Genomic DNA, 25,434 nt, shown 5'->3' with positions numbered 1-25,434 from the left:
CTTGGCTCTTCATACCCACTCGATTATAAAGCTTTCAGGCTACTTTCTGTAACGGTTCTTTAGGTTTTATTTATGCTAGAGCATCTTTAGTGAAAGTAAACGTATCTTCGATACATGTTGTATTGATTATCTCTAGTGTTTCCACTGCTTCTCTTGGGAGTAAGAGGGATGGAATAAAGAACTCAGTTCTGCTTGCTTTCAGTAGCACCTTGCACAACTTGCATCAGGTCTTTGAGGTCCAGCTCAGAGGTCTACGATGTAACACAACTCCGACACTGATTCAAGGGTAAGACTTTCATGGAGTCTGCTGAACATCAACAATCCTGTGATTGCTCCTTGGCGGACTCATTCGGCGCTATCTCCAGGAGTTTTCTGGTGCGAACAGCATCCGCTAAAAAGTAAACGGCCTGAAATGCCAATTTATCCCAGGTTTGTCCCCGTCCACACACTGACCTTTACCCAAATGGGTGTATGTTTCAAGAGCCAGCAAACTTTTTTTAAGGACACATTCTTTATTTTTATTTTTACTTTTTTTGCAACTTTTTCACATTTGACTTTTTTACCTATAGTTTTACTGGCAAACCGCTTCTGCTGTCTGGGCGGTGTCTCTTCAGGTATGCTTGGCACTCTTTCTCTTAAGAAGTGGTCGAAATGCAGCTACGCAGGAGCCGTAAGAAAAGCTTTTCCGTTTAAGGAATAATAGGCTTCCTTCCACTCATCTGGTGTTATTTATCACAGTTCAGTTTATCTTCCAAGTGTCAAAGCAAGTTCCGTAAATTAAAATGGTAGCATTAAGATTTTTTTATATTTTAGTTGTAACACACAAAAGTGATTATAAACAGAAAACTTAGATATTCTTGAGGTTAGGGTCAATACAAGTACACTTTCTTATAGAGTCCTAAAATCTAAGCAGTATATTGAAGTGTAGGAAGTGGTTTCAGTGACATATATTATCATGGACTCGTACACTTTATGCAGCATGTGATATAGCAATCTTAAAGTGTACTAGGTGTACTGGTGCTTGTTTTTATAAATATTTGTATACGACTTCCCTTCCCCCTCTTAAGAGCTGCTAATTCAAAATTACTATTGCATCCACTAGATTCCCAACAGATCTCTTTATGTTAAATGGAATTGCTGGTATTGATTCTGCAACTTACACGGAAATCAATAATGTAGGTCGATTTTTTAAAAAGTTTTTTTTTCTAAAGTGAGTCAACGTTGCCATTACACATTAATAATAATAACTTTTTTATATGGCATTTAATACTACAATTTCAGATGTATACTTCTACACACAGATTTCTCACCTTAAGAATCTCCCCAGGTCAGAGACTGGATCCAAAAAACCTGTTGCAATAGCTCCTTCGCACCAAGAGGTGGGACCATCAACCTCTATTGCAGAGGTCTTCAAACTGGGGGGCGGGCCCCCCTAGGGGGGCCTCAAGTGATCCCAGGGGGGGCGCAAGACTCTGGCCAAAAGAAGCATTAACCAGATAACAGGCCTTTGTTTTAAGCAAAAGCATGTTATTGCATTTTTAAAAAGGTAGCAGTACTTAACTGCAATGTTTAAATAGATCTACACACATTTAAACATTGCTATCTATATAAAATAATTGTGAAAAATTCTGAAGGGGGCCCCAGTGATTTTTATTTTCCAACTGGGGGAGCGCCGCATTATAAAGTTTGGAGACCACTGCTCTATTGTGACTCCGTCCTACCCCAAACATGATGACACAAAGACATGTATTGGTGTCACTCCTACATGACAAAGACAGGTCCATTTTTCCAAGCCCTTTGATGAGGATCCGGAGTGCTACCCATTCTCTATCAGTATTAAGCGTTTTCTCCCAAATTTAAAATTCAATATTTTCTGACACTGTTGTAGGTGATGTCGCCACCGAAGATGGCTTCAAACTGTGTTGGAAAAACATGTTGGTCACAAATCAACAGAATATCTGTCTGTGGTACCTGTGGACCAAACATGTTTCCAAATCTTGCAACAAATGCTCCCCGATACACTCAAAGGCGATCAGAGAGGAGGAGACCAAATTCTACATGGATAAGGATAAACAAACTGCGGGCTGTCCACTGCACTCACTCATCCTGCTTGGAGTCTGCCCGTTCTTCTACTAGCACTACTTACTTCTACTCTTATGCAGAAATCTTCTATTTGGTGCCACCACTGGCCCCAGTGGCATTTGTTCAGGATCCTTCAGCAAGGGCCCTGATATTGGTTCCTTCAGCAAGGGTTGACCCCTTGCCACTTTAGAAAATCACCAATGTACAACCTTAAATTGCATAGGACTCCCCTATATGATACGTATATGGTATTTCTACAGCTCAAACCTAGCCTAGCCGGGTCAAAGACCAAGCATAAAGTCAACGAGTACACTTGTACTTGTTACTGCACATCCTCAGCCTCAGGTTTTCAAGAGGATGGAAACCATTCTCGGCTCTCATTTTGACAGAATTGAAATGAAAGATCCAGGTCACCACTATGACTATGATGACCCTCAGTTAAGGGTAATCTCTCTTGTTACATTGTAGGCCATAGTCTGATTCTTGATAATTTCAGTTTGTGTTTTTGTGAAAGACTCAAGAGGAGTAAAATTGCTAAACTCAAGAATCAAAATAGTCCCAAAATGCACATGCCGTGAAATAAGCTTATTGGCATTTTTAAGGCACTTTCTGATGTCTTAAAAGTTTCGGTAGCAAATATTTCTTCAAAGGTTTTATGTTTTATTTTATTCTATTTTATATAGTCCTTTTTTGACCTTTGTTTTGAGGGGTTAACTTCTTTGTGCTCATATCAGTTTGTACATAAAAGATCCAAATCTAGAATATTACATTTATGTACATTCAGTCCATGGCAGGCGTGATGAACAAAATTGACACACGCCTATACATTTTAGACCTGTCTGGTCCTCCTTCAGGGGAATTCCCTCGAAAAACAGTGACTATAATGTAAACCAGATGTAAACTTCCTGCACACAAAACGTAAGTTACCAAGTACCAAGAAGAACCAGGACCACAAGTATGTTTTGTTATTGTTTTTGTTGGTAACACCGGCATGAAGAATCGGAAGGCGGTACAGAAGTGAACCGTATCGTGATGGATTGTAGTCTACATCAAATTGTGTTATACCTTGTTCAGAAAAGAAGCTCCAGTGGGCCTAAGGGTAAGGAGTGCGACTATGACCCTGGCCTGAGATGTTCACGTCTTGGACTTCTAAGCCACTACATGACCTTTTGTTCATGCTTTTACCAGCCACTACAGTATTGATTTTCAAGTCCGAAGGGTAGGCCATTTTGCCAGTTAATCCTGCAAGACTTTTTGTGGTAAGTCTGCTCCTGAGCTCCCCCATCCTTGAGGGCTAATTGTTTGGTACTGATTTGTAAGGTGAGGGATCTGCAGGTATTCATGATTAGAATGAGTTGCATACATTCAAAAATGGCCTTTCTGGTGGATACTCCATCCATCTGCATATTCCTCCCTGCCTGCCCAGAGTTACACTCTAGATTTACACACTGTCAGTAGTCAATCCAATCTTAAATGCCATGCTCTATGTCTCAGAGTATGAAAGAAAGAAAATAAGCTTGCCACCTGGCAGGCTGGGATGCCTCTATATGACTCCACATCCACTTGTCTGGAGTGGGACAGTCACAATGAAGCCCCATGGCACCACCTACCAGCACACAGAAGCTACTGCAGTAGCTTTTGTGGATCCAGATTGGGGCCTAGGGAGGAGTATTGAAAATAAGAGTTTCTGTATCTCAAGTCAATGGCATTGTCAACCACTGAAGCATGAAAGGCTGAGTTGACCCTGTTGCAATTCTAACTCGTGACCTACATGTCTCAATAGATGTTATTAGAAAACTCTTAACTTGCCAAACCATTTTGTTGGCTTATCAACTTTCTCTGATGGAGATGTCTAGCTGCAGATTCCTCACCTTTGATTTTCCACAGGCGTCAGGCTGCATCCAGAACTTTTGCTTGAGCAGTACCCCTGCGTGCATCATCAGGTGGCTCCAATTGGCTCCTCGTGGCATTGTTGGCGCCAGAAGTGGCGCCGTAGTCACCTATATAGACGTCACCAAGGTGCGTGGGCGCCAGTTCTTTTCTTTTCACATCAGTTAGTACAGATCTGGAGAGAGAGCTACCCCTCTGTCACTTTTTGACAGGCTTTTTTTTCGACATTTTGTTGAGTGTTTCTTTAAGTGTGTTGAGGATGTCATCAAGGAGGGCTGGGTACAAACCGTGTGGCACCTGTCACTGCGCCATGTGGGTTATGGACCCCCATCTTGTTTGCCTCTGGTGCCTCAAGCATGACCATAACTCCCAAGTTGTGCTCGGACGCCAGCCCATGGCGCCGAAGACTTTGAGGAAGCGGTCCCTAAACCTGCTTGCATCCCAGCAGTCAGAGACACCGGCACACGTGAATTATTGGAGGTCTCTGTCCCTGTCGAGAAGGAGGTTGCCGGACTGCTCCAGGAGCCCTAAATCCTTGCAGGACCACTCCAGGAGCCCCAAGTCCTCTTTGTCCCGTTCAAGGTCCTCGAGACACTCAGGGAAGAGGCACTCCAAGAGGACTTCTACTTAACCTTGTCCGTCACCCGATGAGATGAGCGGGGAACATCGGCATTCCCAGCACGGTTCTGCAGAGCCATTATTCAGGTCGACTCTGCACCTCCCCCTGTTTCTGGGAGCCGGATCGGCACCCGCTCAGATTAAGGAATTTTACGATGCAATGCACGGCTTATTCGGGCGGGCCGACCCGGGCCCCACAGGGTTGGAGGATGCCCCATCTGGTTCCACGGCAGCAGCTCCGATGGGGGTCTCATGAATCCGGTTCCACATCCGTACCGGCGCCGGTTGTACCCAGGTGACCTTCTCCTGTGCTAGTCCCGGCGCCGATGCTCCCAGCATCTCCAACATCCACCGGCTGTAACATCCCTATTCTGATTCCTGACTTGCGAAACTGCATCCTCAGGGCCTGAACTGAATCCTCAGGGCCTGGAGGGGGCCCGGGCCATACCATACCAAGCAGCAAAAGATGAAAGGGATGCAGCGAAGTTCACCATTCGGTGTGGCTTAGATACGATTGATTTGCTAGTTAGAGTGGTTTCGTCGACAGTGACCTTGAGGCGTCATGCCTGGCTGAGAACATATGTTTTTTTGGGGGGATGTCCAGGCAAACCTGATGGACATGCCCTTTGATGGCACTCGCTTGTTTGGTGAGAAGTCAGACTTGGTGCTGGGCCCCTCTGTGATCTCTCATCAACCGTCTGCCTTTCGCCCCTTTTGTGGCTATAGAAGTGGCGTGGTACTGCGCCAGCCCTATGCCAGCCACCACCTTACGCAACCATTACAGGCTATGCGAGGATGTGGGGGAGGTGCCTTCAGACCTAGAGGGTCTGCAGGCCAGAAGTCATCTGCCCTCGAGCCCCCAGCAGCTGCAGCCTCAAAACCCTCCTAGTTTGGTTCTGCAGGACCATGCTAGTCCAGTTGGAGAGAGAATACACCATCATCTCCTCCACTGGCAGTCAATAACATCGGATGCATGGGTACTGCAGATCATCAGGAAGGGCTATGACCTGCCTTTCAAGTCCTTTTCACCTCTAATACCGCCAACATTTGAATGGCAGACGGAGGATCATTTGTCTCTACTCTGTGAGGAAGTTACAGCTCTCTTGGCCAAGGGAGCCATAGAAAAAGTTCTGATATAAGAAGTAGGCAGTGGTTGTTATTCCCTCTACTTTCTGATACCCCCCAAAAAATAAGGGTCTTCACCCTTTTCTAGACCTAATATGTTCAATATGCTCACGTTGGCTCATGTCTTGTCTGTCCTAGACCTAGAAGACTGGTTAGTAGTATGCTGGCCTTCAGGATGTGTGTTTTCATATTCCCATCCTACCGGCTTACAGGCGTTACCTGCGGATCAAGGTAGGCCACGAACACTTTCAGTTCACCATGCTGCCTTTTGATCTTACCAGTGCCCCTTGGGTGTTCACCAAGGTGAAGGCGGTGGTCACAGCTCATCTGCGCAGGTCAGGGGTTTCAATCTTCCCCTACCTTGACGACTGGGTGTTAAAGGCAAGCTCGCCCCAGGCTGTCATCTTCCACCTCCAGATTATGGAAAACCTTCTGCATTCTCTGGGGCTCACTGTAAACATGCTGAAGTCACACCTGAGTCCCTCTCAGATGCTCTGTTTCATCAGAGGTTGTGGACACACTGCAGTTTCAGGCCTATCCTCCCTTGCAGTGAGTCCAGGATATTCAGAGCTATTTTACCAATATTTCATCCTCTATCCTGGGTATTGATGAGACTGACTCTGAGGCTGCTGGGCCTCATGGTCTCCTGCATTCTGCTGGTGAATCATGCCAGATGGCATATGTGGGCTCTGCAATGAGACCTGAATTTCCATTGAGCGCAGCATCAGGGAAATCTCTTCGACATGGGCAGGATCTCGGCAGAAACTGCGAAAGGCCTGCAGTGGTGGATAACGAACCTTAGTTGGGTCGGAGGCAGACTCCTCTCCCTTCCCGAACCAGACTTCACAGTAGTGACAGATGCGTCACTTCTGGTATGGGTCTGCCATCTGGGTAAGGTGGAAATCAGAGAGCTCTGGTCTCCGACAGAATCCAGACTCCACATCAACATGTTGGAGTTCCAGGCAATGTGACTAGCATTAAAACATTTCTCCCACCTGACAAGGGGAATTTAGTGCAGGTGTTCATGGACTACACCACCATGTGGTACTGCAACAAACAAGGGGGTGGTATGGTCGTGGACCCTTTGTCAAGAGGCCCTGAATCTCTGGACATGTCTGGAACAGCAGGACATAACCCTGGAGGGTCAACACCTGGCAGGCTCTCTGAACGTCAGGGTGGTCAAACTCAGCCGTCGATGCCTAGTGCATCACAAGTGGCGACTCCATTCAGAGGTGGTGCACGCTGTCTTTCAGCATCGGAGAGAGCCTTGGTTAGATCTGTTTGCCTCCGAAGAGAACGTGCAATGTCAGCAGTATTGCGCATTGGAGTTTCCAAGGTGGCAATCGCTCGGTGACGCTTTTCAACACGAGTGGAGTTCAGTCCTCCTGTACGCCTTTCCTCCCTTACCATTCCTGCCTACAGTTCTCAAAAAGATTAAGAACGACCGGGCCCAAGTCATCCTTATGGCTCTGGACTGGGCACAGAGAGTTTGGTATGAAAATGAGTATTGATCCTCTGATCAGGCTGCTCCTTTCGGCAGGAGCTTTTAAAACACAGCAGCAGTGGAAGGTTCTGCACCTGACCCTGTTAACTCTGCGCCTTCATGCGTGGCGATTAAGTAGCAAAAGTTGACAACTTTCGACCTTCCTACTGAAGTCTGTAACGGTGTCTTGGCACCAAGGTTTTCCTTCACAAAAACAGAATACGCCTGCTGTTGACAAAGATTTGTCAAATATTGTACAGAGAAGTCTATCAATCCTCTTTCTGCTTCCGTTTCTGATATTCTTCTTTTCACCCTTTTTCTTGCCCAGCAGGGCTCTGCTCTGGGCTCTCTTAATGGCTATCTGTCTGCTCTATCTTCTTTTTTTGCGGCTGCCAGACCAACTCTCTTCAAGTCCCCTATTGTAAATAGGTTTCTCTAAGGGCTTGTACATATGTGTCCCCATATGCCCTTTATCATGCCTTGGTGGGATCATAACCTAGTTCTCACTTACTTCTTCTGTGCTCCCTTTGAGCCACCTCACAATTGTACCCCCAGGCTGCTCACCATGAAGCAACCTTTCTTGTGTCAATAAAATCTGCCCAGAGGGTGAGTGAGTACATGCCTTTTCATCCAGGCCCCCATATCTCACAATGTTTACAGACAAGATTGTGCTTCTCAACCATGCCTCATTCCTTCCGAGGGTGGTATCCCTGTTTCATTTGGGACAAAATGTCACCCTGCCCACCTTCTTTGCTCCCCTGCATCCCTCTAAGGAAAAGGAGTGACTCCACCAACTGGACGCAAAAAGAGCGATCTTTGTTCTACCTTGACTGCACAAAAGAGTTTTGGGTGGACGATCAACTCTTTGTGGGGTATGTGGGATCAAAGAAGGTTCGGGAAGTACAGAAACAGACCATTTCGCGCTGGGTCGTTCTCTGTACTAAGATCTACTAAGCTGTGGCTAAGAAGGAGCCTCCCAAGGACTCACAAACCCATTCCACAAGGGGGAAAGCTGTGACCACGTTGTTAGCTTGTGGAGTCCCAGTCCAGGTCATCTGGCAGCAATTTAGGCATCCCTGCACATGTTTGCCAAACACTACTACCTGGACAGTCAAATCCACAGGGACGGACATTTCGCCTGCTCGATCCTGCAGGACTTTCAATCCTGAAAACATTTGTCTGTAGTCAACCACCAGGAGGATATGGCTTAGGTGTCTAATCAAAGGTAAGGAATCTGCAGCTAGAAGTCTATATTAGATTAACAAGTTGCATACGTTTGGTAATGCATTATCTTGTAGATACTATCTAGCTTCAGACTCTTTACACCCATGCATGCCTCCCCTTTATGCAGACCTTTTGCTAGGGTCCGGGTGATCCCTTTTCAGGGCCCTATTTTGTGCACACATGTGCGCCAGTTCTTGTCATGGCTCTGCCATTCTGGTGTGGAACTGCGTGATCAAAGTAACTGACTGCTGCGCACTTGGGTGATACCTTTATAGGTGACTGAGACATCACTTCCGACGCCGATGACACCACGCAAAGCTGAATGGAGCCACCTGACAAGCGCGCACAGAGGTATTGCTCAAGCAGAAGTTCCGGATCCAGTCTGACACCTGGTGAAAATCAAAGGTAAGGAATCTGCAACTTGATAAGAATCTCTACCAGATAATGCGTTACCAAAGGTAAGTAACTTGTTCATCTGTATTAACATCCTTGAGCCCTACTGACATCGTAGCAATCAGCAACCAGGCTCACTGGTGGCTAGGCAGTTGCTCTAGGCCATTGTCTGATTCTTGAACATTCCAACATTTGTGTTTCTTGAATGTACTTACAAGAAAACAGGGCTACCAGGAAGCGTGTTTTTATCACTGAACATTATAAGCAATATCTTCCTAGACAACCGTACTGAGGACCCATTATTAGGCTAATTCATTTGTGTACAATAGGCTTATAAGTTTTATAATTTAATATCTCAACAGGCAATCACCTCTGAACTCGAAGCAGCTATGCATGAAAAAGATGAGCTGAAGAGAAGAGTTCACAGTTATATTACAGAGGTTTCTAGAATTGAAACTCTAATGGCTGCTAAGGTAAGGTACTTCTGTATTTTCTTAGCTCTTCACACTAATTGTTGATGATTACTTGGTTGTCTGTCACAGTTCTTAACAATTATTAAATCTGTAGTGTCACTTTAATAATATTTTTTTTGTCCATCTATTTTTAAAACACATTGAATGTTTCACTAAGTCTAAAGTATATCAAATTGATGTAGAAACTGTGTTTGATGTTCTTTGAATGCAAGTTAGGAAGTTGGGCGCCTCTTTTTTCAATTTTTTTAAATGTGAGTGAATTTCTAATTAATGCCACTCTGTAATTTTGGACTGCTGAAAATCCCATTTTGCTATCTTTACAGTGGAATGTAACTTACAGTGACCAATGATGCAGTCTGATCCATTCCAGATTTCTGTTCTTTCTGGTTTGAGTTCAGAAATATCTCTTCATTCCTGGTCTTTCTTTTGAAGTGTTAATGTTCCCCTTAATTATTTTTACTTATACTAATTAAATGGTATTTATTCATCTTGTCCACCATTTGTCGGCTTCTTCTTCATAACCATTAATCCATGTCCTGCTCCATGTCCTCTACTTTTCCTTAAATGAGAAAAGGGGAAAATTCACTGCACAGCAATTAGACGACCAAAAATGAAGGAATGAAGAAACAAATAAAGAGAGGAAAGAGCAAAAAAAGAAGAGCATGGCGAAACAGATTTGTCAAAGAAGAAAAATAGAAGCATAATTTAAGCACTGACCTACAGTAAATTAAAAGATTACCAAACATTCCAGATTGCCCAAAATGGAAGAGATTGCCCAGTTAAAGAGAGAATGGAAAACAACAAAAGGAAAAACCAGAAAGTCATTGGGATATCAAGTAGGAAGTACACAGAAAACAGAAGATTTCATAAGAAAAACAATAGAAAAGATGACTGGAAAAAGAGAGACTGTGGCACAGGAAACAGTCTGCTGCAGAGGCAATTGATTAGCAAAAAGAACATTGTTTGGCGAACAACAAGTGTGCTATTCAAAAGAGACTAGAGGCAATGAAAGAGACTGGCAATAAGGAGAGCAAATGGCAAAAGAGGAAATGCCTGGTACAGAGAGAACAGCAACAAAGAGAAAAAACACTTACTTAAAAAAACCTTTCAAAATGTAAAGCACCTAGGAAAGGGAAACAGAGGAATTGAAGGAAGGTGGGTGTGAAAATGAAAGAAAACTACAATAAATAATAGCCTGGAAATGACATACCAAACTGTGAAGGAACAAATATTTTGAACACAATAATGACAAACACAAAAATTGGGGAGTCTAGGAATAGATCTGAGATGGAGGAGAGAATTGGCAAATAGTAAAAAGACTATAAATATTGGGGCATAGTAATGAGGGAGGAGTGTACCAAAGGTAGATATGAACTGGTGAAGAGAAAGGAGACTTGTTGCAAAGAAAAAAACATTGACCTTTGGGACCTACTGCTTTGCCAATGCTTCTTGCCATGTTGTACAGCATCCTACACCAAGCCTGCACGTGCCTCAAAATGACATGAGCACTATTTTGTTTTTGTTTTTGTTTGCTGGTCTGAGTTGGATCGGTAAACAAAAAAAAGTAGTGGAGACAAAGGGAGAAGATTAAGAAAAGCGCATAGGCAAATGGGAAAGGTCTGCCAAAGAACAAAAAAATCCTAAGTAAGAGGAAAATTACCGGCCAAGAGGAAAGCCACCATGAAAATTAGATTAGGGTGTTCCAAACCTATGCAAGATGGTACAGTATGTCAACAAAAAGCAAAGTATCTTTCAAAATCCTAGAAGGCTAGCACTGGCAAGTATGGCATCAAGAATCTAGAAGAATAAAAAGGAAGAGAGCTGTTCAAAAGAGAAGTTCAGCTCCTGAAATAAGGAAAAGTTGCATAGTAAAATAGCTAATAAATTAGGTAGGGGCTGGTCAAAAAGAAAAATACTGATCATGTAGATATTGTAACGAAAACGATAGATTATAGACTGAATGATAATATTAGCTGTAAGTAAATGGACTTGTGGCATTGAAGAAACTTAGTGAACTAAATTTTACAGGTGGAAGGAAAATAGACTGCTGAAACAAACATTGGCGCAAAGGCAATATGTCTTTAAAATGTGATTGTTGTGCAGTTAGCAGAGGAAGAATACGAGTCAGCCAATCAAAAAGATTGTAAGGTTGCTGTTCTCCAAGGGTGGACAAACAGAAGAAGAAGCCAATACATTGAATAAAAGTGACAAGAAGCCCCTCAGTGGCAAACAATCGGCAGACTATAAGCCCACTATAATTTGACAATAGGTCTTTTTGCAACCAAACAGCTTGCGCTGTCTGTTGTGTGAGACCAAAAAGAAACTATACTAGCATTATAATTGTGGGGAGGATTTGTCACCACTGGCATCATTAGTAACAAATAAAAAAAAATCAAAAGGGGTAGGGCTTGGTCAGTAGACCAGTGGAGTATCTGTGTTTCAACGAGGCTCCTCATAAACCCTAAAAAGCATTGTTTCCAGAACCCTGGTGCCCCTAAGGAGAGCTTCAGGGCAGAAACCAACCTAAGAATACCCTCTTCATACCCTCTACCCATCCTCCCTGCAATGTCAACACAGCTGAAGGAGTTTTAGGACTTTGGAGGCCAACAAGTTCTCCTTGCCTGTGCATTAAATGATGCACAGCAGCTGAGATGGACCCGAAGTGCAGCCTAAGAGACCACATTGGTCTGCTCCAGCTTCTGCAACTGCAAGAAGCAAGAGTCACCCAGTGCAGAACCCCCTTGGTCCATTGAAACAAGCCTGGCATCACAAAATACAATGAGTGGAGCAGGAGAGTTAATCCTTCCTTTGAGAAGTCGGGGACGCATTGTGGGATGGCTTGGGGGAGTATAGAAGACCCTCAGAAGCAGATGGACAAGCTCAGTGCTACACACCATAAAAAGAGGCACAGTGTACCAGCCAAAGAAAAGTATGATTTGAAGGCTGCTAAAGTGCTACGCTATTCAATCAGATTGACTAAGGTGATATTGGTTGCTTTAATTACAGGGCAGTAGCCGGTAGGTGATGACAGAACACTACACAAAATATTGGGAAGTTGATACTGCCAAGCAGACTGCAGACCTGCGAAAGTGTCCCAGACTGCATATATTAGCCACATGGTAGAAGAGATTCTTGAAGTGGTTATCTTACCACTATCAGAGCAGGCCCTTACTAAGAACTTCACTTTTGTCCAACAGGAGATGAACACCCAGCACATGTAATACTGGCTCCAAAACATGCCCAGGGAAGATTAGGAGAAATAAAAGAAATACATGAACCAGCAGAAAGTAAGAAACCAGTAGGGTGGAAATTTCTCAGGACCGTTTTCAGCATTTCCTTACACAAATCAAAGCGGTGGTGGTACTAATAAATCATATTTCAAGACATGCTTCAAGAACCGAAAAAGGATATTTCCTCCCTCCAAGCACAAGCTGGTGAATTTATAGAGAACAGTAAATGAAAGATCTGAGGAACAGCACCAGATGTGAGAACTGTTACAGAAGTTACAAGAACAAGCAGAGACTCTGCAACTTAAGCATGAAGTCTGGAAAACCGTTCTCATCGAAACATATGCATAAGGGGTGTTTCAGGCAGTTCTGAAGGACATGACAAAGATAACTTTGTGGGAGACCTCCTCCATTGTGTCAGAGACAAACAAAATACCCCCTCCACTGATATTAGATGATTCCCACAGTATCAGTGCAGGAGGACCTAACAACATCGGCAGCCATAATTTAATGTAACCACTTCTTTAAAGACAAGAGTTGATGGATTTAGCCTGTAGGACTTCTGACCCTAACATTCCAAACTCACAATTTTCAATTCTTTCAGTATCTTGCACGTGAATTTGAGCTTACCACAGATTTTCTTCGTAATGAAGGAATCTCTTATTAGTGGGTACACTATTTTATATCATCTGTCTCAGGAATGATAAAATCACCAATAAAACACTGAAAACAGCTAAAGATATTTTAGGAATAACAGAGGAGGCTGACTTAGGCTTGAATATTCCTACAAAAAATAGTCTGGGTCAAGTAGACCAAAAAAGTCACATCTGCCAGGAGACAAAATAAACATCACTGTAAGATATTCCCACATCATAAACTGTTCTACATCAACACCTATAAAACAAAGGAGATATTGGGCAAGAGGCTAGAGATCAGGCTGGTCACTCTGCTGCTTCGGATGCACCAAACCAAGCATATGCCCATAGATATCACCAGACTGTTCTAACTAACTGCTCCCTTTAGTGGATGGTCAGGGCTTTGAAGGAAGGTTAGGTGTTAGGTTGGCAGACTTTCCTTTTAGATTTTGTAATTGCACTTCTAAAAGTGGTGGTACTTTTTGGTTTGACACGGTTCAATGAGCCTAGCCCAAATGTTATTGTAGAGTTTCTGATTTCTAACTGGCTCATCAAAGAACATCCTTTGAGACTGAGAATAGATCCTCTGTGAGTCAATCAAAGCTGGGGTCCATTCTGGCTTAATACATCTTGCAATGATGAAGATTTGCTTGAAAAGATATTCAACAAGTCACCACCCAAAGGGTTGTAAGCTTTACAAGCAAGAGCTTAAATAACACTGGTCAAATGCTTAGTGACATTAACATGTTTAGAGATAAAAACGTGATGTATGTTTGTTGCAAGAACCCCATCTACTAAAAAAAAAGACTGGTCACCCCATGGATCTCAAATGGCTTACCAGAGAGTGTCGGTCCTCAAACTCGAGCAAAAGATTTACGTTCAGTGTTCTTGATAGTGCACAACACATAGTAATATTTAGCATTAGACAGTATGTCACGACCTACACCTACATAGAGATGTTTCTCCAGTCAACAACAGCCACCATCCTTTATAAATAAAGTGGAAATCTGAAAATTGGGTGCAATTTTAATCTAGTAATGAAGGGCTTGAATGTTAGTTCTTCCATGAGATCAACACATACCGTATTGATGATTGAAGATGGTACAGAATGTCTTGGATGCTTGCAAGGTCACACCACTCAGAGGTAGACAACTATTTATTTTCAGCGGCCCACAAAACATATACCCTCATGGGCTATGTTATGGTTGGGTCCTCACTTTTCCCCAGGGTTACATACACTGCCATAGGGCATGCAGCCCTTTCAGACTGCTTCTCAATAACAGTAATTGTCAATGCACCAAAAGGCCCCCATCTGACAAGCTATGGAGGCTTAATAACTCCCTACTAATTGATAGACTGACAATAGTAAATACTAAGGAGACTTTCAGAAACCACCTGGAAGATAATGATCAGTAAGAAATGAGTGCAAACACCATCTGGGATGCACTGAAAGCGATCCTCAAAGGTCAGATTCCTTCAGCCCATGCCAAAAGCGGTAAGTAGAAACCATCAGAAATCACAACCAATGAACATAGGTATAATATACACCAGAGCAAAGCCCATGAAAATATTCAGGAACGCCTTGGCATTACGAGCACGGCTGAGGACCCTTGCTCGAGATAAAGCTGAATAATGTTTGCTTAGACTTGTGCAGAAGTACTAAATTGGAGGTGACACCAACAGTAAACTACCCACTTGTCAACTGAGAACCAAAATTATAAAACATAGTATTTCAAAATAAAGAACTTCTCAGGGTTGCTGCATGCGAGTGACATTGAAATAGCAAAAATATTTGGGGTCCTTTTTTAGAGAAATTTGAAAACTCAATATGTTAAATCACACTTGCTGAAGACTTGGGAACATTGAAATGCCCCTTCACTCTGCCGATGGAACAGTACTCTCTCAAACGTGTGATGTTGTCTGTTGGTTCTCTTACGAAAAATGCAAATCTCTCCCCCCCACAAACCCGCTTACCCCACCCAGGTGTGTGTCAGTTTTATAAATAATGAAAAAATAAGTATGCAGCTTCATGTTTTACTGCTAGATCAACGGGAACATGTTGTTTGTAAAATGCAAAATCCACATAGATTTTATTGCTAAATTGTTGGCTGGCTGTTTTAAATAACGATGATTAAAATCACTCTGCTTGCTGAAAACTTTTCTTGGCTTAGGTAAGCACTGTTTGTACTAAATATTTCAAAATGTGCCGATTTTATTTTTATCTCAATTAGGAACAAGAAAATCGTGACCTCCTAGACCAGTTCCGCATGGTCCATGGTCAAGCAGAGGACTGGGAAGCAAAAGCTCAGCAGGCTGAGGGTGAAAGTAGTTCAATACGCTTAGAACTTCTCTCCAGCGACACAGAGAGGATGCACCTTCGAGACAAAGTTACACACCTAGAAAATGAGATTCTAGAGGTAAATACTGACAATAAAAATAGGCCTTTTATTCGAAGGTGTAGCCAGACTCATTTTAGTTATTTTCTTCTTTTCAAGTTAGTGTTTTTTTTCTCAAGAAGTGCCAGTTATCAAAACTTTTATTGACTTAGCCTATTAACAATGTTGAGAGTCTCTCTGTTTTTGAAAGCTTCTAGCTGATGATCTGGCAGTCATGTGCATATGTTCTTTGCTTCATTCTCTGCTTTTTAGTGTTTGGCACCTCCTCTGTGGAAGCTGAGTCGAGATTCTCTCATTAGACTTTGACTTATTTATTGTAAGTTATTTTCCAGGTATTTGTTTTGTTAACCAGTCCTTTCAATTCAGTGTGATAGATGTACTTGTTGTAGGATGTTTTTTGATTTTTATATTTCAACAGTGCTTGTTGCAGAGAAGTTGTGAGGTGTAGTGATCTAAACTTACCAAGATGGCCACCTTTTCAGGGAGCACCTAGTTATGGCTCAATCTTTCTGGCCGGCACAACTTCTTGAAAGCTTGTATAAGCCTGAGTGTGATGCTAGATTAGAGTGAAAGAATTGTCTCTACTCATGAAGCGTGCATCATCCACAGAAGATCCCTCAAGACTTGAAAATGGTGACCTAAAGTCCCTGCTCTCCCCAGCCTGGAAAGCAAGACCTGCAAGGAATGTTGGTGGTGACAGGTCAGACTTCCCTTCCCCATTTTATCTTGTGGTGAGCAGTTTGCCACTGCTACTTCAGTGGTGACTTGAGGAGCGGACACTGATGCTAACAAGATCCATAGGTGCTCATAAGTTGCATGAATTGTGGCACACAGAGAACTAAAAGACACAATGGGGAAGAAGACATTGCAATGCGCAAAAGGTGGATTTTCCAATCCTGGGGTCCCACAGCAGCCACCAAGTTTGTCATGGCTGCTTTTCTTCACTTGCCATCAGTGCGGCTACCCTGAGCATAATCAACAGGTGGAAATCTTCTGGGAACACTTCACTGCTCTGAATCTTGAGCAAGATTTGCTCCTCAAACAAATACTCGGGCATCTTGAACTGGTGATTTAAATGCCAGATGAAGAATAGGAATAGACATGAAGAGTATTTCAAGACCAGGGAAACAGGACAGCATGAGGATCAGTGGGTAGTCAGTCCCCAATAATTTAGATAGGTCAATGAGGTTACAGCTAATAAAAGAGCATTGATGGTTCCCGTTAAGGCAATTCTCGCTGCCCTCAACGGCAAAACTGAGAATATCTCAGTGGCTGTGCGAGCGGTTGAGTTGAAACTGCTGGGTCTAATAGAGAGTGAGAGAGAGAAGGGTTAAAAGAGGCAACAAACATAAGGATGAGCTCATTGGAGCATAAAGTGATAAACTTGCATTCACAGGAAGCAGAAAAAGACCTGCTTAGAGAAGACAAAGCTGCAAATTGAATCTATGTTGGAACTGTATTACAACTTGCACGATGAGCTGTAATGAGATTACTGGCACTTCCAGTTGTAATACAGAATGAGATGGTGAGTTGGAGATTTAGAACTTGTCCCACCTACTTGATGATGGGCAGGATTAGGGGAATGCTTACCTCACCAGACCCATTTATAGACTTAAGAAGAACAGCAGGCAGTCTGGGACAGAATTAGGTGGAACTGAAATGATTATGCTTATGTCTCCTGAGATCTGGAATGTGGTTGTAAAGACAGCAATCAAACAGTAATATTAATTGTGGTTGTCATAATTTTGTCCCAGATCTATGTCGTGAGACACTGGAGCTTTCCATTAAAAGAAGTCTAATTAATATAGGGGGTTTTGTGTCCATGTTGTACCTAGTGAAAATAAGAGTCTTCTGTGGTGAGAAAATGTACTCCTTCATGCAAATTGAGACAGTGAAGACATTTCTCTCAGCCGTGAGTAGAAGAGAGAGGTAGGCAAAAGCCAGACCACATTATAAGAAATTAATTTTATTTTTTCTTTAATAGGCATTGTGCCTTGACCAAAAGGAGGGGGTTTGGCTGGTGCTCTGCACTTCACTTGTGATGATTCCCCAAGGGAGGAAGTAGCTATAGTGCGATGATTGTTATTATGGACCATGTGAGCTTTTCTCTCTCCATTTACACCTTTTTCTTCCTTGGTTACTAGTTAACTAGCAGAGTATTTTCAATGGTTAGGGCTGTTAGGTTATACATTTCCCAAACCAAGTGGATTTACACTGACTTGTTTTTGTAATTAGAGTCAGTTTCTTCAATATAAAGATTTAATCCATAAACCTGTAAGAACAGTAAACCAGTTGTTAGCTTGACAAGGAAAGCCTAAAATAGAGAGTAAAGAGCAGCAAATGTGTTTGCTGCACATAGCTGTCACATTATTCACTGTACAGAAAATCTAATACTTAATAAGTGTAATACAAAATAAAATGTACATCAAAGAGAGGAAAGTTGTGCATCCGAGCAGAAAAGCAGATGTGAATAATTTCTGAAAACAAAAGCTAGACTGATCCCTGTTTTTAGTGATTCTGGAACAACCAGTTGCCTGTTATCTACTAGCTGAATTGAAAAGGTTGTCATGTGTTTCTTAGATCATGCAGCATGGGTACAAAGTGATACTTTAGTGAAGAGCAGGCAGATGAAGTGAGAAATGATCAGGCTGAATATGGTCATATTCCCAAACCGTAGAGTTGCAAAATGGTAGGGGTCATTGGGGCAAAAAGAATAGCTTTGTCCCAGTCAACCCATCAAGAGCAAAGGCTTGAACAGTGGTACTGAAACTGGAGAGAGAATAAGATGCGCGACCGAAGATGGGTTCAAGACAAGACTAGTTTACTGATCTGTAATTGGAAATTTGGTCAAGAGTAGTGAGAAACACGAAGTGATTTGTGTAATAGGTATGATTTCCAAAGTAGCTAAGAAGAAAAGCCAGTGAAAAAGTGATACTTGTTGAAGATGTTATAAGAAGAAAAACTGTTTTCAATAAGATGAGGTTAACTTAGTGAGACTGTATTCAGTCCTCAGTTATGGCCCTTAGGGAGTGAACATGGTCAAGGGATGATACCCAAAGATCCAAGTGTGTGGGAAAAATGCTACCAGCTTTACCAGATCTCCCATTGATACCATATAGACATTGAAGGTTGTGCATGCCAGAATGGAGAAATGATGCATCCCATAAGTCACGAGGAAGGCTGAGGACGCACAGGAACCCATTTTTACAATCTGATAAGGTCCAGAAAGAAGAGCCACCATCCAGTCGCATGACTGAGGTCATGCCTTGACTCCGTTTCATCGCACCCAGTTACTGTACAGCCTGATCCTAACATTGCACCACCACTACCACAGAACAGTCCCCTGAGAATCCATCTTCTTTTTGGCTCTGATTGAGACTAGAGTGTACCTCCTAGAGATGCCAATGGTAATGATGGGAAAGGTTTTACCCCTTCGTTACAATGATGACAGTTTAAATGTGGACCTACAGAGGGCCAGTGTACTTGATAATTCCCCAGATATGGGGTTGGTCCCTGGCCACTGATCCTCCAGCAGAAGAGAGTGCTTCCTTTGCTGTTGTAATTTGATTGGCTGCTGAGGTCCTGCACCTGATCTGCATTATGTTAAAATTAAAACAAATGCCCTTACGGACGTTCTGCTGGGGCCTACGTTCTCTGAGCCCTTACATCCATTCAGTGAAGCCCTATCTAATACTCTGATGGGCACTTGTTCTAAGCCTTGCTCTTGCCAGCCAGTGAACAGGCAAGTTTAGAGTTGCTACAGACTGGCAACTGGAGACCCTTATTTTCTTACACTGCATCCTACTCCAAAGAGTTTGGTGTTCCAGGCCTCTACCAGCAAGATGAATCCCAGTTCATTCCCTACGACTCCACCCCAAAGACGGTGGAAAACAAATGTACTCGTCTGCCAGCCTAGCCTTGAGGTCGGTTAGTGCTGTTTGCCTGTTTCGTTGCTTTGGGACATGACAAGCAAGATCTTACCTGCAGTCTCGAAACACTTTAAGGCCCTCATGGCTCAAATCATTCAAGATGGTCAAGATGCAGCGAAATGTGTGATCTGTGTTTGCTTGGTGCAGCAAATCTGCGTTTTTTACATGGTCACCCCAAATGTTTAACTTTTGTCTGCAGCCCACTTTTTTCTTATTTTTTTTGTTTTAACTGTGGTTATATTGCCTTACACCTGAAAGACATTTTTAACTTGCTATAAGTCTGTAGTATAGGGTGTAGTAAATACACCCAAAGCCTGAAAGTTAAATTCCACCTATAAATATAAAATAATTATTTTGACTTGCGGGAAACCCTGCTTTTAAATAGTAATAAGATCATCCTAAGTACACCTTGTAGCCAATAAGGGCAGATGCCTGATATTTAAAAGTGAAACATGGCGAAATAATGTTGGCATGTTCCTCTACTGATTAGCCCCTAAAAGCCATTTTCCACTGGCAAAGCCTGCGGCTGGATCCTAAAACATCCTTTGTTCCCCCAGCCCGGCAGGCACCAAACCCAGTGGGCGCCCCACCCATAGGACTTTAAGTTAAGATAAATGCTCACTTCTTGCGATTCCACAGACTATTTTCTTGTCCACTGCACACATTAATCAGTTCTGTAGACATATTAAATACAGAGGAATTATGCGCCCAACATGTGCCCCTCCTGGCCCCCTCACTTTTCTGTTGTCAGGCATGGTCACAGACTGAGGCTTGTATCCACATTACTGTTTCATGAACATTCATCTAACAATAGCTCTGGCTAGTCGTGATTCACCCCAATTTTACCCCACACTGTAGCCAAGTGGGTCTTCTTCTGAGGCTCATTGCATGGCAGGCTGACTGCCCTCGGGCAGAGTACTCTCTGCAGGTATGCTGTCCTGAAAATTGTTGTTTCTAGCCACAGATTCCTTAACTTAGAATCCTCCCCAGGCACCAGCCTGGATCAGGAAACTTTTTCCCCTAGTACCACTGGGCATCGACAAATGGCGTTGCACAACTTTGTAATTAGTCGTCCACCGGATGTGATGTCAACGGAGTCCATATAATCCCCCGATGACGCCAGTTCCTTCTTTTCCACGCTTGCAACGCAGATCCGGAGACGGTTGTTCTGGCTGTTTTTCGGCCTCTTGATGTTTTCGTCGTCTTGAAACAGTGTGCTGTGTATATCTTTAGGGTTTAAACCCTATGGGCCCTGTGGACGGCAGATGTCTGCTATGAGCCCCCGTACAGTGTGCATGTGGTGCCTGGGTGAACACCAGGATGCCGAAGTCTGCGGCTCTTCTCTGCGACTTTGCCCAAAGGCTCTGTGACTGGTCAGATGAAGCCTGTTGCGGCGCGGATGTCGGAATCTTGCTCTTTCCATCTCATGAACCCTCCTTCTGGGTCTGATGTTAGTTCCGAAACCTCATCTCTAAGTGGAAGCGAGCGGACTCATTCAGTTGTTAACCAGGCAGCCCTGAAAATTCTTATCTTTAAAGCAAGGCTCTATTATTGCAAAATGTAAAACTGCTTAAAAGAATGACATACATTTAGTTGTTAACATATTGTCAGATAATTCACACGTTAATGATTTCAGTGGGTGCCTGCTTGTACTGTGCTTTGACTCCTTTGTGTGGCAAAACATGGCAACTTTAGCATTCGAAAAATCAGTGCATATCGTTTGAACCTGAATTGGAAAAGTTTTAAACAACGGGCTCCTTTCAGGCTTTCTCAGCTGAAACGGAAATCTGGATACCCTAGATATGTCTTTATGATTAATGCTGCCTATTTGGTGAAAAAACGGACTCCACTTTAGAACGTTTAAGAAGAATCAAGCCACAGCACTTCCTTTAGGCCTCCCAATCCCTCCATACAGTTCCTCCATCACTTTCAGCATTTCTAGGGCTACTTAAGATAGTCGATGACAGTCCCGGGTTCCCTGCCAACACAGCAGTCATCCCCGTCCTTTAATGGTTATGGACGAAGTTCAGACAGGCACTGCACAGATCGTTAAGGACATCAATCTTCCCAATACTCTCCCTTGCAGCTTCTGCTGCCAAGCCACTTTACATTGATAGCAGCATCACATACCGATCCAATGGGAGGCAGGATGCAACACTTTCTCCAAGGATGGCAATCCATCAGATCTGACAGATGGGTATGTTACTATCCAACTCACCGCAGCTTCCTCCCACATTAGAGTGACTCTGAGGAGGACCTTTCCATCTTACTGCAAGAGGTGCAAGCTCTACTTTCCAAAGGGGCCCTTAAGAGGAGACAGAGATAGGCTCAGGTTGCTACTCCCGCTATTTCTTCTTGTTGCAGAAGGATGGAGGTCTCTGTCCTATGTAAAGACTTGCCCCCAGAAATCCTTCCTGTGGAAAGACAGATTCAGAATGCTCATGCAGGGCCAGGGTGTGCCTGCCCTAGATCTGGGAGACTGGACCATGCCTTTGGACCTGTAGAATGCATATTTTTATATACCTATCCTGCAGTCTCACATAGACTAGTTTCAACCTACTTATGTCTCATCAGTGAGGTATAGCTTGACTCCCTTTTACTTACCAGTGACTGAAATTAATTCAGGCATTCTATCCGTCACGTTTATGGCATACTTCAATGCAATGCCATATGTGGATGGGTATGCTCAGATTGGCGTCCTTTGCACACTGTGCTGCTGGAACCCAGCTGTACCTGGCTGATGAGTCCTAATTAGGGTGAAATTGGTCATGGGTTGGTCCTGGATTGCTTGTGTTCTGGTTCAGAGAGGACCTAGCCTGGCAGGTCGGGTTGGACTGTTCTTATTGCAGCATGGTCAAGACTAATTTGCATATGGCTGGGTCCAAAATGAGGTGGCATGGCATGCAAAATATCAATGTACTGGGATGCAGCCTGATTAATTATGAGTGGTTGTGATAAATTCAAGCATTCCATCCATCACTTGCTTATATACTTCAGCACCCCTGGAATTGACTGGAGCATCAGGTCACCTGCCTGATAGCGAAAAGCCTGCTGGATCTTTAAATGTAAGGACGGACAAGCTCAGCCAGCAGCGCCTTTTAGATCATGAGTGGTGGTACAGAGCAGCTGCTGACAGTGGGTAGAATCATGGCTGGATCTTGTTATTACTGTCAAGATTGTGCAGTTTCAAAACCTTTCGTCGTTGGAGTTCCCAAGTAAACTCTCTCTCGGAGACACATTCAGTCTAGAGTGGAGCATGGGACTCTTGTACCCGTTCCCGCCTCTTCTTCTGTCCATAGGTCTGAATAAAACCAGTAGCAACCAGGCCCAACTCGTCCTAGTGACTCTGGAGTGGGCCAGGACAGTGTTCTATCGGAACTTCTGGGTGTGAGCATCTGTCCTCCTTTCACACTTCATCTTCTGTTGCTGCTGCAGGGCAGTGTTCTGGACCTGAACCTGTGCAATCTATATCTCTGCGTGGAGCTTGAGCGCCTGCAGTTGACTGTGTTCAGTGCATCTCTTGACACACCTTACAATCAGGATTGTCAGATGTTTTTATTGTTTGTCATGTCTTTGACCCAGCAAGGACTTGCAGTGGCCAAAAATATTAAAGTTTGTCATCCCATTTTGCCTTCACTGCATCCACCTTCCTTGGATTAAACCGCCTGTTGTGATGCAGCTTGTTAAAGGTTTAATACATGTTTCTCACAAACGGTTTAATATGCCACAGTGGGACCTTAACTTGGTCGTGAAATTTCTCATGCACACCCTGTTTAGAGCTGATGCACATCTTCTCATTGCATGTTCTGACTAAAGAATGTTTCTTATTGCAATCACTTCAGACTTGAGAATATGTTTCTCATTGCAATCACTTCAGCTGCTCATGTAACGAACTCCAGGTTCTTAAAGTACAACTGCCTTACACCACCTTTTTCTGAACAAACCGGTGCTGGGGGCTCAGGTAGCATTCATGCTGAAATTGTCTCATTTCCACATTGTACTATTTTTGGAAATTGCCTTTTTCTGGAGAGTCATCCCTAGACTTTTTGCCTTTTTTCTTCCCCCTTTTTTTTTTTTTTTATTTTTTTTTTTTGGTTGCTGAAATCTTTTTTGTTGGTTTCAAAACTCAATGCACTTTACCACTGCTAACCAGTGCTAAAGTGCTTGTGCTCTCGCCTTAAAACATGGTAACATTAGCCTTTACCAAACTGGCATACCTAATTTGCATATAAGTCCTAGCCAAGTGCACTATATGTGCCCAGGGCCTTTAAATTAAATGTTACTAGTGTGCCTGTAGCACTGATTGTGCCACTACTTAAGTAGGCCTTTAACCATGCCTCAGACCTGCTACTGCAGAGCCTGTGTGTGCAGTTTTAAAGTGCCATGTTGACCTGGCAAAATAAACCTTTTGTCAGGCCAAACCTTCCTTTTTAATACATATCTCACACCTAAAATAGGCCCTAGACGTCCCTAAGGGCAGGGTGCTGTGTATTTAAAAAGTTGGACATGCAATTTTAAGTTTTACATATCCTGGTAGCGGAAAACGTGTACATTTGTTTTTCATTACTGCACGCCCTACCTCTCCCATAGGTTAACATCCAGATTACCTTATTAGATCTTACACTTGTAATTCACAATCTGGAAGAGATACACTTTTTGATTTTGGCGTCTCTGGAATCACAATTTAAAATCACAACTTACGGTAAAGTCAAATTTGAAAATGCATTTCTGAAAATGCCGCTTTTAGAATGTTGGTGTTTTCTTACTTCAACCATTTGGTGCCAACTGCCTATCTCTGATCACATCTGAGGTGGGTGACAGCTGGGTTTTGTGTATTCCTCCTAGACAGCCACACAAAATGGGAACTTACATGTTCATGAAACACTATTGCTTTGACAGCCAGATCCGACAGGAAGAGCATTTCCCCTGTTCAGTGCTGCAGGACCTTTTTGTCTGAGTGTACTACAGAGGCCCTCTACCTTGGGAGGGTATTTATATGGTATCTATGCTATGAAGTAGCCATTAGAAGAACAAGTTACTTACCTTTGGAAATGCTCTTTCTGATAGGCACTCTAGCTAACCACAGATTCCTCACTGCCCTCCCATCTGCTCTTTGTGTGAAGTAGGCTCATTTTGCCATCTAAAAGGGTTCCAAATTGAAGATCTGCACACTGGTACACAGAGTTGTTTTGAGCATCTTGTCTGAGGAATCGGTAAGAGTCAAACAAAAAACTGACATTAGCATGTAGGAATCACTCCTTTTTGCGGCTGGGTTCTCTCACTTCTGTGGCAGAACAAAGCACTGCGCCAGCTAGCGACACAAGGAAGCAAAGGTGAAGAAATTTCCAGATCCATTCCTGGTGCCTAGGGATATTCTAAAGATGAAGAGTCTGCAGTTAGATAGAGTATCCACCAAAACAGCGTTACCAAATATAAGTAGCTTGTTCCTTTCCACTAATATTTCTTTAACTAGGACACGTTTTACAAGCATGAAGTCATTGCTTAATGCTCCTTATCGCAAGTAGCAACTGGAGGATTACCCTTACCTCTGTGCAGTTTAAATTATTTTCTTATCCATAGTAAAAAATGTTACATTCACTTTAAATTGTCATTATCTACTTTTTGGTTTTAGTCAGAAACAGTCTTTAGGGTGTAGGAATTCTAGGTTGGTCCCTTTTCACAACTAAATTATTGGAACTATGTTTTATTAGTGAATAAATTGTTTCACTTTTAGAATTGAGATAATGGAGAGGAGTAATACATTTTTGTGGTTCCTTTTCCTATAACTGTATGGGTATGGTGTAAAAATAAAAAAAAGCAATGTTTTAATATCTAGGTATTTTATCATTCTTTGTATTCCTGATGAAAAACTGGGTTGTGTGTGACTCCCATTGAGAACCATGAAAGTACGGTAACCACTGAGTTTGAAAACTGTTATTTCTTGCTCAGCTGTTAGAGC

At 43.0% G+C, this 25,434-nt stretch overlaps 1 protein-coding gene across 1 annotated transcript in view; it reads left to right on the top strand.

Moving 5' to 3' along the window:
- Positions 1-25,434, top strand: part of CEP135 (centrosomal protein 135) — a 278,727-nt gene that overhangs the window by 150,577 nt on the left and 102,716 nt on the right. The window contains exons 20-21 of the mRNA XM_069200895.1: positions 9,178-9,288; positions 15,382-15,567. Of these exons, the coding sequence (XP_069056996.1) occupies positions 9,178-9,288; positions 15,382-15,567 (297 nt within the window). The remainder of the gene's footprint in view (positions 1-9,177; positions 9,289-15,381; positions 15,568-25,434) is intronic.

This window comes from Pleurodeles waltl, chromosome 1_2, assembly GCF_031143425.1.
Source record: "Pleurodeles waltl isolate 20211129_DDA chromosome 1_2, aPleWal1.hap1.20221129, whole genome shotgun sequence".
Classification (NCBI taxonomy): domain Eukaryota; kingdom Metazoa; phylum Chordata; class Amphibia; order Caudata; family Salamandridae; genus Pleurodeles; species Pleurodeles waltl.
The sequence above is the reverse complement of the archived record's forward strand: the minus strand, read 5'-3'. Positions and strand labels throughout refer to the sequence as shown.